We start from the raw sequence: 12702 nt of genomic DNA, 5'->3' as shown, positions 1-12702 counted from the left end.
TTCAATTCTACTGGTCTCTGCTGTAAACATGTGAATCCCTGTAAAGACGCAACAGAACTTGTGTTCTCCCAATGTAGTTTTTTCCCCTATTCATTCACAGAATGTAGGCTGCCTGGGCCAGCATTTATTGCCCATCCCCTCAGAGGGCAAAGATAGTCTCATCTATCATCTGATGGAACTCTTGACATTTAACTGGACATAACTCTAAACAGTAGGCTTCTAACTAACAACTTTTTCTTACAGAATCTGTAGCATAGAAAGAGACCATTTGGCCCAGCGAGTCTGTGCTGGTGTTTATGAACCAGATGAGTCTTTCCCATTCCACCTACCTCCTTTCCCTTCTCTCTCATATGACTTGTTTAATTTCCTTCTGATAACATTGGAACATAGGAATTAGGAGCAGAAGTAGGCAATTCAGCCCTTTGAGCCTGCTCCATCATTCAATCAGGTCATGGCTGATTGCTTCCTGGTCTCAAAGCCACCTCCCTACCTTTTCCCCATATCCCTTTAACAGTTTAAAAAAAAAAAAAATCAGAAATATATATCTATCTCCCTCTTGAAACCATTTAATGATTCGGACTCCACCGCACTATGGGGCAGCGAGTTCCACAAATTCACCACCCTCTACAAGAAGTAGCTCCTCCTTATCTCAGCCTCTCAAACTATATCTGTGACCTCTTGTCCTAGATTACGCCACAATCTAAAATGCTGGTCTACATTACTTTATAAATCCCTTTTAGTATTTTATATACCTCGATCAGATCCCCTCTCAAACTTCTAAACTTCAGCGAACAAAAGCCCAAACTGTTTAATCTCTTCTCATACGACAACCCTTTCACCCCTCAGAATCAATCTGGTGAAGCTCCTCTGAACTGTTTCCAATGCTACCACATAAGGTAGCATCTTTACAGGTCCTCAAATATGGGGACCAAAATTGGACACAATATTCCAGATGTGGTCTCACCAACACCCTATACAATTGCAACAATACTTCTCTACTTTTATACTCCAATCCTTTTGCAATAAACACTAACATTCCATTTGCCTTTCTTATTACGTTTTGTACCTGCATACAGACTTTCTGCGATTCATGAACAAAGACAGCCAGGCCCCTCTTCCCAGACTCATTTTCAATCTGCTTTTCATTTAGATAATAATTTGCCTGACAATTATTTCAGCCAAAATGGATAACCTCGTACTTAGCCACATCAAACTCCATCTGCCAAATTGTGGCCCTATTTCCTAGATTATCTAAGCTGTTTGTGTCAACCACCTACTGTGGTAACACGCTCCACATTTTAATCACTCCCTGGGTAAAGAAATTTCTCTTCAATTCCCTATTGGATGTATTTGTAACTTATCGTATTTTTATGCCCCTTGGTTTTGGATTCATAATTGCATTCATAATTTTAAAGATATCTATCAGGTCATCGCAAAATTCACAAGTATCAAAGTAATAGATTTTGACAAATTTCTGACCTAAATTTACAATTGTAAACTGCCGTTAACACTTCTTAATGAGGATGGATATACTTTCTACCTCCAGCCAATCCTGCACTCTTTTTGCTCCTCTCTCCAATGATTTGTTCTCAAATAAATTCTCCCCTTCAGACAGTGGGAGAACATTGAAACCTTCCAGCATTGCCAACAAGGATCACACTTGCTGAGAGCCAAGAGGCACAGCTAGTACTGCTGAATAAATAACATATTAAAAAGGATATTTCCATTTTAAGATAATATGAATCAAAGAAAGTTAAATGAACATTCTATCCCGAATTTATGCAAAGACACAAGGTAAATAAGGAAATAAATTGCACATAGTAGTGTTTAGATCTATTCAAATGGTGGGACATTAATTGGGATTATATATGACACTGGTTACTGGATTGGTGAAGCACAAAGGCAATGTGCAGCTCTGTAAATAAAAGTGTACAAAGTCTTGGCTCCAGCTCTCTTCTGTACCCCTTGGCTAGTTGAGTTTGAACAAATTGAAGGGATAATTCATTCCTCCCTATCCCAGGTAGACCAAAGTCAATTATAGAATCCATATCAGCTGCCCAGCAAAGACTATCCAACACCACATGGGCTGGAGTGGAACATAGTATATTCCCAGTCTGTATAGCTTAGACTCCCGTTTACATTGGGAAAAATGAGCCTATATTCTCTGGAATATTTAAACATTTCCATTATAAATAAATCCATTAGGCTCATTTAAATATGCGCTCAACCAATTCACCTGGGGTCCAGGATTCACCGGCCTTGCCAGCGAGACCTCAACCAAGCACCGTACTGATTCACAAAGTTGTGATGGCACTCTGGGGTGGGAGAACAGGGGGGTGTCTCACTGGGGAATTGAGGCTGCTGGGTTGTCGGGGACAGGACAAGGTGGCACCTTTGCATTGTCAGTGTGACACTGCCAGCCTGGCACCATCAGGGTGCCCAGGTTGCCCATGCCAGTGGTTCGGCCTGGGGGGCCTTGCCCACAAGAGGTGGGGTGAAGCTGTGGGGAAGAAAAGAGGTTCAGAACCCCGGAAGAGGTAAGTGGGTGAAGTGGGGGGAAGAAGAGTCCTGAGGTCGCAGTGGGGAATGCAGAGGGGGTGTCGGAAGATCGGGGCTGCCTTTACAAATGGCACCCCAATCCACAAGTAGTCTTAACGGACGGTGCCTTACTAGCTGACAAGGCCTTCAGCGAAAGGATAGCGCAGGCCATAGCGGAGTACACTGAGATCAACCAAAACGGGGAGGTCTCACCCTCCACGTTCTGGGAAGCGCTTAAGGCCGTACTAAGAGGGGAAATCATAGCCTACAAAGCGCAAAGAGATAGGGAGGAAAGGGTGGCTAGGCAGAAGCTGGTCGACTCCATACTGGAGGTAGACCATAAATACTCCGAGGCCCCGACTGTAGAACTCCTGGCGGAGAGAAAAGAATTACAAAGGAACTTTGACCTGCTCTCCACCAGGAAAGCAGTACACCAACTCCGCCAGGCACGCGGGGCCCTATACGAACACGGAGACAAAGCCAGCCGCCTGTTGGCCCACCAGCTGAGAAAGCAGGCAGCCAGCAGAGAAATTGCGCAAATCAGAGATACCAGAGGCACGTTGGAAACAGAACCAGAGAAGATTAACAAAACCTTCAAGGCCTTCTACCAAGAGCTGTACACCTCAGAGCCCCAACGGGGAAGGCTGGGATGAACCGGTTTCTTGACGGACTGAACATACCAGTTGTGGGAGAGGGCAGAAAACGGGATCTGGAAGCACCACTAGCACTGGGAGAGATCATGGAGAGCATTAGCTCCATGCAGGCGGGGAAGGCGCCGGGACCGGACGGATTCCCGGCGGACTTCTACAAAAAATTTGCGACAGCGCTGGCCCCGCACATGCGGGAGATGTTCACAGACTCGCTAGCTAGGGGCACGTTGCCACCCACGTTAGCACAGGCCTCAATCTCGCTGATACCTAAGAAAGACAAAGACCCAACGGAATGTGGGTCATACAGACCCATATCTCTGCTGAATGCAGACGCCAAAATACTGGCCAAAATCCTAGCCAAAAGGCTAGAAGACTGTGTACCTGAGGTGGTCACAGAGGACCAGACGGGCTTTGTCAAAGGTAGACAGCTGACCGCGAACATCAGGCGCCTGCTGAACGTGATAATGACCCCCTCCGGGGAGAGAACACAAGAGGTGATCGTCTCCCTGGACGCAGAAAAGGCCTTCGACAGAGTCGAATGGATATACCTCATAGAGGTACTGGAGCGGTTCGGGCTTGGAACAGGGTTCACAGCTTGGGTAAAGCTCCTGTACAACGCTCCCATGGCGAGTGTACAGACCAACAATACCAACTCCCAATACTTCCAGCTGCACAGGGGCACCAGACAAGGATGCCCACTGTCCCCGCTGCTGTTCGCACTAGCAATCGAACCGCTAGCAATCGCGCTCAGGGCAGCAAAAAATTGGAGGGGGATCCGAAGGGAGGTAGAGAGCACAGAGTCTCACTCTATGCGGATGATCTGCTCCTCTATATCTCGGACCCACAAAGCAGCATGGACGGAATCATCGCGCTCCTGAAAGAGTTTGGAGCCTTCTCGGGCTACAAACTCAACATGAGCAAAAGTGAGATCTTCCCATTACACCCGCAAGGGGGGGGGGGGGGGGGGCAGCACTAAAGGGGCTGCCGTTCAAACAAGCCCGACAAAAATTCCGCTACCTGGGGATCCAAATAGCCCATGACTGGAAAGGGATCCACAAATGGAACCTCACCAGCCTGACGGAGGAAGTTAAAAAGGACCTGCAAAGATGGAACACACTCCCGCTCTCCCTCGCGGGGAGAGTTCAGACGATCAAAATGAACGTACTGCCCAGGTTCCTCTTCCTGTTTAGATCCATTCCGATCTACATCCCCAAGGCCTTTTTCAAAGCGCTGGACAAACTCATCATGGCGTTCGTATGGGGGGGGTAAAAATGCTAGGATCCCAAAGAAGGTCTTACAAAAAACAAAAACCAGGGGAGGGTTAGCCCTCCCGAATCTACAATTCTACCACTGGGCAGCAACAGCCGAGCGAGTAAGGGGATGGATCCAGGAGCCAGAAGCTGAGTGGGTGCGTGCGGAGGAGGCCTCCTGCATGGGAACCTCCCTCCGGGCCCTCGCCACGGCAGCACTCCCATCCCCACCCAAAAAACACTCCAGCAGCCCAGTGGTGACAGCCACCCTCCAATCCTGGAACCAACTGCGGCAGCAACTTGGCCTGACCAAAATGTCGAACAGGGCTCCCATCTGCAACAACCATAGGTTCAAACCAGCACTGACCGACGCCACCTTCAAAAGGTGGAGGCAGGACGGGGGGACACTGACAGTCAGGGACCTATACACGGACGACAGGATCGCAACACTGGACGAACTGACAGAGAAATTTCAGCTAGCTGGGGGGAACGAGCTACGGTACCTGCAGCTCAAAAACTTCCTACGAAAGGAGACAAGGACGTACCCACAACCGCCACGACAGACACTACTGGAAGACCTACTGGACGCAAGTATCCTAGAGAAAGGGAACTGTAGTGACATGTATGACCGACTGGTAGATAGGGACGACACCGTACTGGACGCAACAAGGAGGAAATGGGAGGACGACCTGGGGATGGAGATCGGGTGGGGACTCTGGAGCGAAGCACTGCATAGGGTCAACTCCACCTCCACGTGCGCAAGGCTCAGCCTGACGCAACTAAAAGTGGTACATAGAGCCCACTTAACAAGAACCCATATGAGTAGGTTCTTCCCGGAGGTGGAAGACAGATGTGAACGGTGCCAAAGAGGCCCGGCCAACCACGCCCACATGTTCTGGTCCTGCCCCAGACTCGTGGAGTACTGGACAGCCTTCTTCGAGGTAATGTCCAAAGTGGTGGGAGTGAGGGTGGAGCCATGCCCGATAGTGGCGGTCTTCGGGGTTTCAGAACAGCCAGATCTATTCCTGGGGAGGAGGGCGGATGCCCTTGCCTTTGCCTCCCTGATCGCCCGCCGTAGAATCCTGTTTGGCTGGCGGTCAGCAGCACCGCCCAGAGCTGCGGACTGGCTGTCCGACCTCTCGGAATCTCTCCAAATGGAGAAAATCAAATTTGCCATCCGAGGGTCGGACGACGGCTTCCACAGAACGTGGGAGCCATTCATGCAACTGTTCCGGGACCTATTTGTGGCCAATGTACAAGAGGAAGAATAGTCGGGGGAAGGTAGCGGGAGGGGGGGGGGGGGGGCTACAGGTTCGTTACGGGGGTTCGATGGCTAGCTAAGGCCCAAAACCAAGCTAAATAAACATGTTGAGGGGGGGAGGGGGGGGGGGGGGGGGGGCGCAGTTACTACTACGAAGATGCTTAACTGTAAATATGTATGTTAATTTTTGCGTGTTTGTTTGTTTTTTTTTTCTCTCTCCTAACAATTTGTAATTTGTTCAATATAAAATACGAAAACTGAATAAAAACATTTATAAAAAAAAAAAGTAGTCTTAACGAGTGACCTCAACGGGGAGTTCCTCACCGAGCCCAAAAAACACCCACAAAGTGCCATTGAATAGTCGGATCTTTCTCCGCTAAACACTCTGTTCAGCAAACTTTAACTCGAGTCTGTTGAATCGCGTCCTGTAGGTCAGAAGTCCAAAATCGTAATCAACAAGTAAGTTTCAATGACGAGAGACGGTAGAGAGGTTTAGTGAGGGAATTCCAGAGCTTGGGATCTAGGCAACCTAAGTCACAGCCACCAATGATGGAGTGATTATAACTGGGAATATACAAGAGTCCAGAATTAGTGGAGCACAGATATCAGCAGCAGATGAACTGAGACAGGAGCAAAGTTGGGCAATGTTCTGCAAGTGGAAATAGGCAAACTTAGTGATGGCACGAATGACGTTGGAAGGTTATCTTAGGATCAGATGTGACAGCAAGGTTGTGAACAGATTGATTTAATCTCAAAGTTCTGTCAAGTAGAGGGAGGAAGTTGGGAAGGGAAGGGAATTTGGAGTGAGGACCAAAAAGAACAGCTTTGGTCTTCACAATATTTCAATAAAGAACATCAACTTGTGATAACCATGTGCAACATTGACACTGAGTTTACTGTATTGATACTAATACAAATTAACTAGTCAGTTACCTCCTTACTGACTTTGGGATCTTGCTATGCACAAAATGGCTGCTGTTTTTGCCTGCATAATAGAAGTGATTGGAATGAAAATAAATTACAGGTTATGAAGTGCTTTGGTTATTACCAAGAGACATAAGTTACTGTGCAAGTTATTCCTTTCCTTTTAATCTATTATCTGAATGCTCCCATTATCAGCAGCTGTTAGAAGCTTCTTCCCCTGAGCATTAGGGCGGGTTATTGGGTTACGGGGATAGGGCGGAAGTGAGGGCTTAATGTGGGTCGGTGCAGACTCGATGGGGCGAATGGCCTCCTTCTGCACTGTATGTTCAATGTTCTATTTTACCACTGTTTTGCTGCTCAAAATACACTCGCGATCAAAGAGTTAAATGTATATACATACACTGTTCTACACTGAGTGTAAACAGTTTGAACATTTCAAATGTTCACCACTATTCTTTGCTAATATACTAGCAACAACTTCCTGAATTGATCTGTCATTTTGAATGCAGTAATGACAGTGAACGTGGGCAGATTTGTGGAAGTAATTCCACATTAAGACTATTTTATATAACAACTCTATTCTAGGATTCTAAGATAGATTCCATTCAACTCACCATATGCACTAAACAAATTCTGAATGTTTATTATTTAAAGCACACTCATACTAAAACAGTAAACCCTTGCAATTATTTGCAGCAAGGCAGGAATACTTTTCCTTTTATGTGTCTCATAATGGCAGCTGTTCAAAGTTTTCCGAGTTCCTTATGCTAATCTGCTTCACATAATGCTACTTATCACTTCACTAAACTTCATCCACTCAAACAGACATGGGCTGGGACTCTCCGACCCTGCACCGGGTCGGAGAATCCCGAGGGGGCAGGCGCAAAACCTATCCGGCTTTCCTATCCGGCGCCGTTTTTCGGGCCCGGCGGGACTCTCGCCGCGCCTGTCGGGGGCCGTTGACAGCCCCCCCCCCACCAATTCTCCGGGCCCAGATGGGCTGACAAGTTTAGCCGAGTCCCGCCGGCATGGATTACTCACCTCCCACACGGCGGGACCTGGAAGGTAAGTGTTCGTAGGCCGTCCTGGTGGGGGGGGGGGGGGGGCGGGGGGGAATCTGACCCGGGGGGAGGGGCCCACGGTGGCCTGCTCCCATGATCGGGGCCTCCCGATCGTGGGCGGGCTGGTTCTGTGGGAGCTACTTTACTCCGCGCTGGGCCCTGTAGGGCTCCGCCATATTGCCCTGGGACCGGCACGGAGAATGAACCCCCGCACATGTGCGGAAATACGGCGGCCGTTTCGCAAACATGCGCAGGTCGTTCGGCACTGGCTGGAGCTGCGGGAACCACTCCGGCGGCAACCTAGCCCGCTAGAAAGGGGAGAATTCCTCACTTTCGGGGGGCTGTTGACGACGGTGGTTGGTGCCGGTTTTCACGCCGGCATGGGGACATAGCCCCATTATTGGAGAATCCCGCCCATGATTAGTAAATTAGGCAAGTGAGATTTCCTAAAGAAAGCCACACTCCAAATTAAGATTCAAGAAATGCAAAGACTAATGGTGCCAGTTTAGATCTCACACCCAAGTGGTAAAACTTCTATCAACACACTTTCCATTACCCAGAACATATCGCTTACAATGTACCAGATATAATCACAGAATCTTTAGAGTGCAGGAGGCCATTTGGCCCTCACGTTGGCACTGGATCTCTGAAGGAGAATCCTACCTAGTCCCACTCTCCTACCTTATCCCTGTAACCTTGCACATTCTTACTTTTCAGATAGCAATCCAATTCAATTCCTTTCTAAATACCTCAATCAAACCGTCTCCCCCACCCTCTCAGGAAATTAATTCTAAACTGCAAACACCCTCTGGATGAAAGAAATTTCCCCCATAACTTTTATAATGATAAGCAATATCATATTTTAACTGAGAAACCAAAGAGAGTAAAGCCAATGGTGCAGGACAAAACCAAATTGAGAGCCAGAGTGCAGACAAGGTAAAGAATAAATGGGTTCTGATCATCATGAGCTTTATAACCCAGTAAATACTAAGTATTGTAACATGTATAGAGTATGAATTTAGTCACAGGCTGAGATTGAATTAATAGACACATTCTCCATCCTCAAAACCAGCAGACTGTGGTTGCAGTGCGTTATCTACAGGATGTGCTACAGAAATTCATTAAACTTACGAACAGCATTCCCAGCCCTTGTAACCTCTAGCAGAGAACACATGAGCTGCAGAATCATGGGAGCATCCAGTTTCCCTAATTATCCCATCTCCACAAAGTTGTAGACCACTCCGGACATAACATCATCACTGCTTGATTACAATTCTAACAAAATATTGGGGGATCATCATACAGACTGCAGACGTTGAAGGTCCAATGCCACCTTCTCAGTGTAGCAGGATTGGAAAATATATATGGCCTCAGCTGCATGGTCTGCTCAAAATTCCACAAGGAATTAACATTGTATGGCGCAGTCCTATGGAAAAGGACAAAATTACAATGCTGTGTTGGCCTCCACGGCACATACAATAGGGCAATTCAGTAACCAGGATCCATGAACTGCAAATCTGAACAATTTTCTAATCTGGGTCAGCAAGCATCAGCAAATAACTTTATCATGTTATGTTTTTAAAAATATATTTTTTAAAAAATAATTTTTATTGAGAAATTTTGATTTTATACAACATTGACGCACCTTAGTAAAATACCGAAAATAACAATAATATTAACAATCATATACATTCGCCCCATCCCCATGAACAACCCAGCATTTTAACAACAACGCAAATTAACACTATAAAGTTACAGAATAAACACTACAATAATGCACCCCCCCCGGGTTGCTGCTGCTATTGACCCAGTTACCTATCTCTGAGCCAGGAAGTCCAGAAAAGGCTGCCATCGTTTATAGAACCCTTGTATTGATCCTCTCAGGGCAAATTTGACCTTTTCCAATTTTATAAATCCCGCCATGTCACTGATCCAGGTCTCCACGCTTGGGGGCCTTGCATCCTTCCATTGTAACAGAATCCTTCGACGGGCTACTAGGGACGCAAAGGCCAGGACACCGGCCTCTTTCGCCTCCTGCACTCCCGGCTCTACCGCAACTCCAAAAATCGCGAGTCCCCACCCTGGTTTGACCCTGGATCCAGCCACCCTCGACACCGTCCTCGCCACCCCCTTCAGAATTCTTCCAGTGCTGGGCATGCCCAGAACATATGGGCGTGGTTCGCAGGACTCCCCGAACATCTGGTGCACCTGTCCTCACCCCCGAAGAACCTACTCATCCTAGTCCCGGACATGTGGGCCCGGTGCAGCACCTTAAATTGGATGAGACTAAGCCTCGCACATGAGGAGGTAGAGTTGACTCTCTAAGGCCTCCGCCCAAGTCCCGTCCTCTATCTGCTCCCTGAGTTCCTCCTCCCATTTAGCCTTCAGCTCCTCCACTGACGACTCCTCCACCTCCTGCATTACCTTATAGATATCAGACACCTTCCCCTCTCCTACCCACACCCCCGAAAGCACTCTGTCCATCGTCCCCTGCGAGGGCAGCAAAGGGAATCCCTCTACCTGTCGCCTAGCAAACGCCTTTACCTGCAGGTATCTGAACATGTTCCCCTGGGGAAGGCCAAATTTATCTTCCAGTTCCCCCAGGCCCGCAAACCTCCCGCCAATAAACAGGTCCCTCAATTTGCTGATGCCCGCCCTTTGCCACCCCCTGAATCCCCCATCCGTGTTCCCCGGGATGAACCGATGGTTGCCACCCAGTGGGGCCCCCATCGAGCCCCCTGTTCCCCCCGATGCCATCTCCACTGTCCCCAGATTTTAGGGTCGCCGCCACCACCGGGCTCGTGGTAAACCTCTTAGGGGAGAGCGGCAACGGTGCCGTTACCATGGCACCCAGGCTCGTACCTCTACATGACGCCATCTCCATTCTTTTCCACACCGCCCCTCCCCCCTCCATCACCCATTTACGCACCATTGACACATTGGCTGCCCAATAGTACCCCAGAAGGTTGGGCAGCGCCAGCCCGCCTCTATCCCTTCCTCGCTCCAGGAACACCCTCCTCACTCTCGGAGTCCCATGTGCCCACACAAAGCTCAGAATACTGCCGGTCACTCTCCTAAAGAAGGCCCTGGGGATAAATATGGGCAGGCACTGAAAAAGGAACAAGAACCTTGGAAGCACTGTCATTTTGACGGACTGCACCCTCCCCGCCAACGACAATGGCAGCATGTCCCACCTCCTAAACTCCTCCTCCATCTGATCTACCAGTCTGGTAAAGTTATTCTTGTGGAGAGTCCCCCAGTCCCTGGCCACTTGCACCCCCAGGTACCTAAAGCTCTCCCCTGCCCGCCTAAGCGGGAGCCTACCAATTCCTTCCTCCTGGTCTCCAGGGTGCACCACAAACACCTCGCTCTTGCCTAAGTTTAATTTATAACCTGAGAAGGTCCCAAACTCGGCTAGTAACTCCATCACTCCCGGCATCCCTCCCACCGGGTCCGCCACATACAGTAACAGGTCGTCGGCATACAACGACACCCTATGTTCCTCTCCACCTCGCACCAAGCCTCTCCACCTCTCTGAATCTCTCAATGCCATCGCCAGCGGCTCGATTGCCAGTGCAAACAACAAGGGGGACAAGGGGCAACCCTGCCTGGTCCCTCGGTAAAGCCGGAAGTACTCCGACCTCCTCCTATTCGTGGCCACTCACGCCATCGGGGCCTCATATAGCAGCCTTACCCATCTAATGAACCCTTCACCAAATCCAAACCTCCCCAACACCTCCCATAGGTACCCCCACTCCACTCTATCGAAGGCCTTCTCCGCATCCAGCGCCACCACTATCTCTGCCTCCCCCTCAATCGTCGGCATCATAATGACATTCAGCAATCTCCACACATTCGTGTTCAGCTGCCTTCCCTTCACAAAACCTGTCTGGTCCTCATGCACAACCCCTGGCACACAGTCCTCTATCCTGGTGGCCAGGATTTTTGCCAGCACCTTAGCATCCACGTTGAGGAGAGATATGGGCCTGTATGAACCACACTGCTGGGGGTCCTTGTCCTTCTTTAAAATTAACGAGATCAGCACTCGTGACATCGTCGGGGGCAAAGTCCCCCCTTCCCACGCTTCGTTGAGTGTCCGCACCAGCAAGGGGCCCACTAGGTCCACAAACTTTTTATAAAATTCCACCGGGAACCCATCCGGCCCCGGTGCCTTCCCTGACTGCATCTGCCCGATCCCCTTAACTAGCTCCTCCAGCTCAATCGGCGCACCCAGCCCCTCCACCTTTTCCTCCTGCACCTTCGGGAAAGAAAGCCTGTCAAGGAATCTCTTCATTCCCCTCCTCTCCCCCGTTGGCTCCGACCGGTACAGTTCCCTTTAAAAATATTTTTAAGGAGGTACTTTTAATTTTGCCGTTTGCATTTAATAAAGTTAATTTCTTTCCAAAGACGAAAAGTGGAAGTGGGAGATGAACATGATTGCAGAGTGTCTGCTGTTCATCACTCACCTGTTTCATGGCCTCCACCCTTTTGTTAAGGGCAGTGGTCTGTTCAATGAGAGCTTCTGCTGCACTGTCATGTTCTTTCAGCCGTTCCACCAGCGCTTTTGCATCAGCCAGAACCTTTTCTATAGTACAACTCATTTCTGCAAAAGGAAAGATGGCTTTAATGGGGACCTTTGCTTGCAATTCAGTGAAGATGCCAAAACACTGCAAGAATAACAGATTGCTTTGGAGTGTAAAATTAAAGAGCACAGAGGGAGTAAATTCACCACATCTTGTCTGCCGAGCCTTGAAAAATCTCTCTAATTAGTCCAATTCTCTCCCATGTCCCTGCAAACGTTCCTTTTTAAGTATAAAGATCACATTGAGTTTATGTGTAGTTGTGTTGTATAGGTAAGCATGGGAATCAGCCTCATGCAAGGCAAGGTCTCACTGGGTGAACTGGTCAGTTTTCAGTAGAGTTGGTCGCATGTGAAATTTCGGTTATAAAACAGGATCTTTAAAGAGTACCATAACCATAAAACAGTCAGATGGGGTCTTTGGTTATTTCAATGGAGA

At 48.5% G+C, this 12702-nt stretch overlaps 1 protein-coding gene across 1 annotated transcript in view; it reads right to left on the bottom strand.

The window, feature by feature from the left end:
* The window catches only part of fgfr1op2 (FGFR1 oncogene partner 2), a 34814-nt gene that overhangs the window by 13676 nt on the left and 8436 nt on the right, over positions 1-12702 (bottom strand). The window contains exon 2 of the mRNA XM_038780936.1: positions 12151-12287. Coding sequence (XP_038636864.1) covers positions 12151-12285 — 135 coding nt within the window. The 5' untranslated portion in view covers positions 12286-12287. The remainder of the gene's footprint in view (positions 1-12150; positions 12288-12702) is intronic.

Source organism: Scyliorhinus canicula, chromosome 20, assembly GCF_902713615.1.
Source record: "Scyliorhinus canicula chromosome 20, sScyCan1.1, whole genome shotgun sequence".
Classification (NCBI taxonomy): Eukaryota; Metazoa; Chordata; class Chondrichthyes; order Carcharhiniformes; family Scyliorhinidae; genus Scyliorhinus; species Scyliorhinus canicula.
The sequence above is the reverse complement of the archived record's forward strand: the minus strand, read 5'-3'. Positions and strand labels throughout refer to the sequence as shown.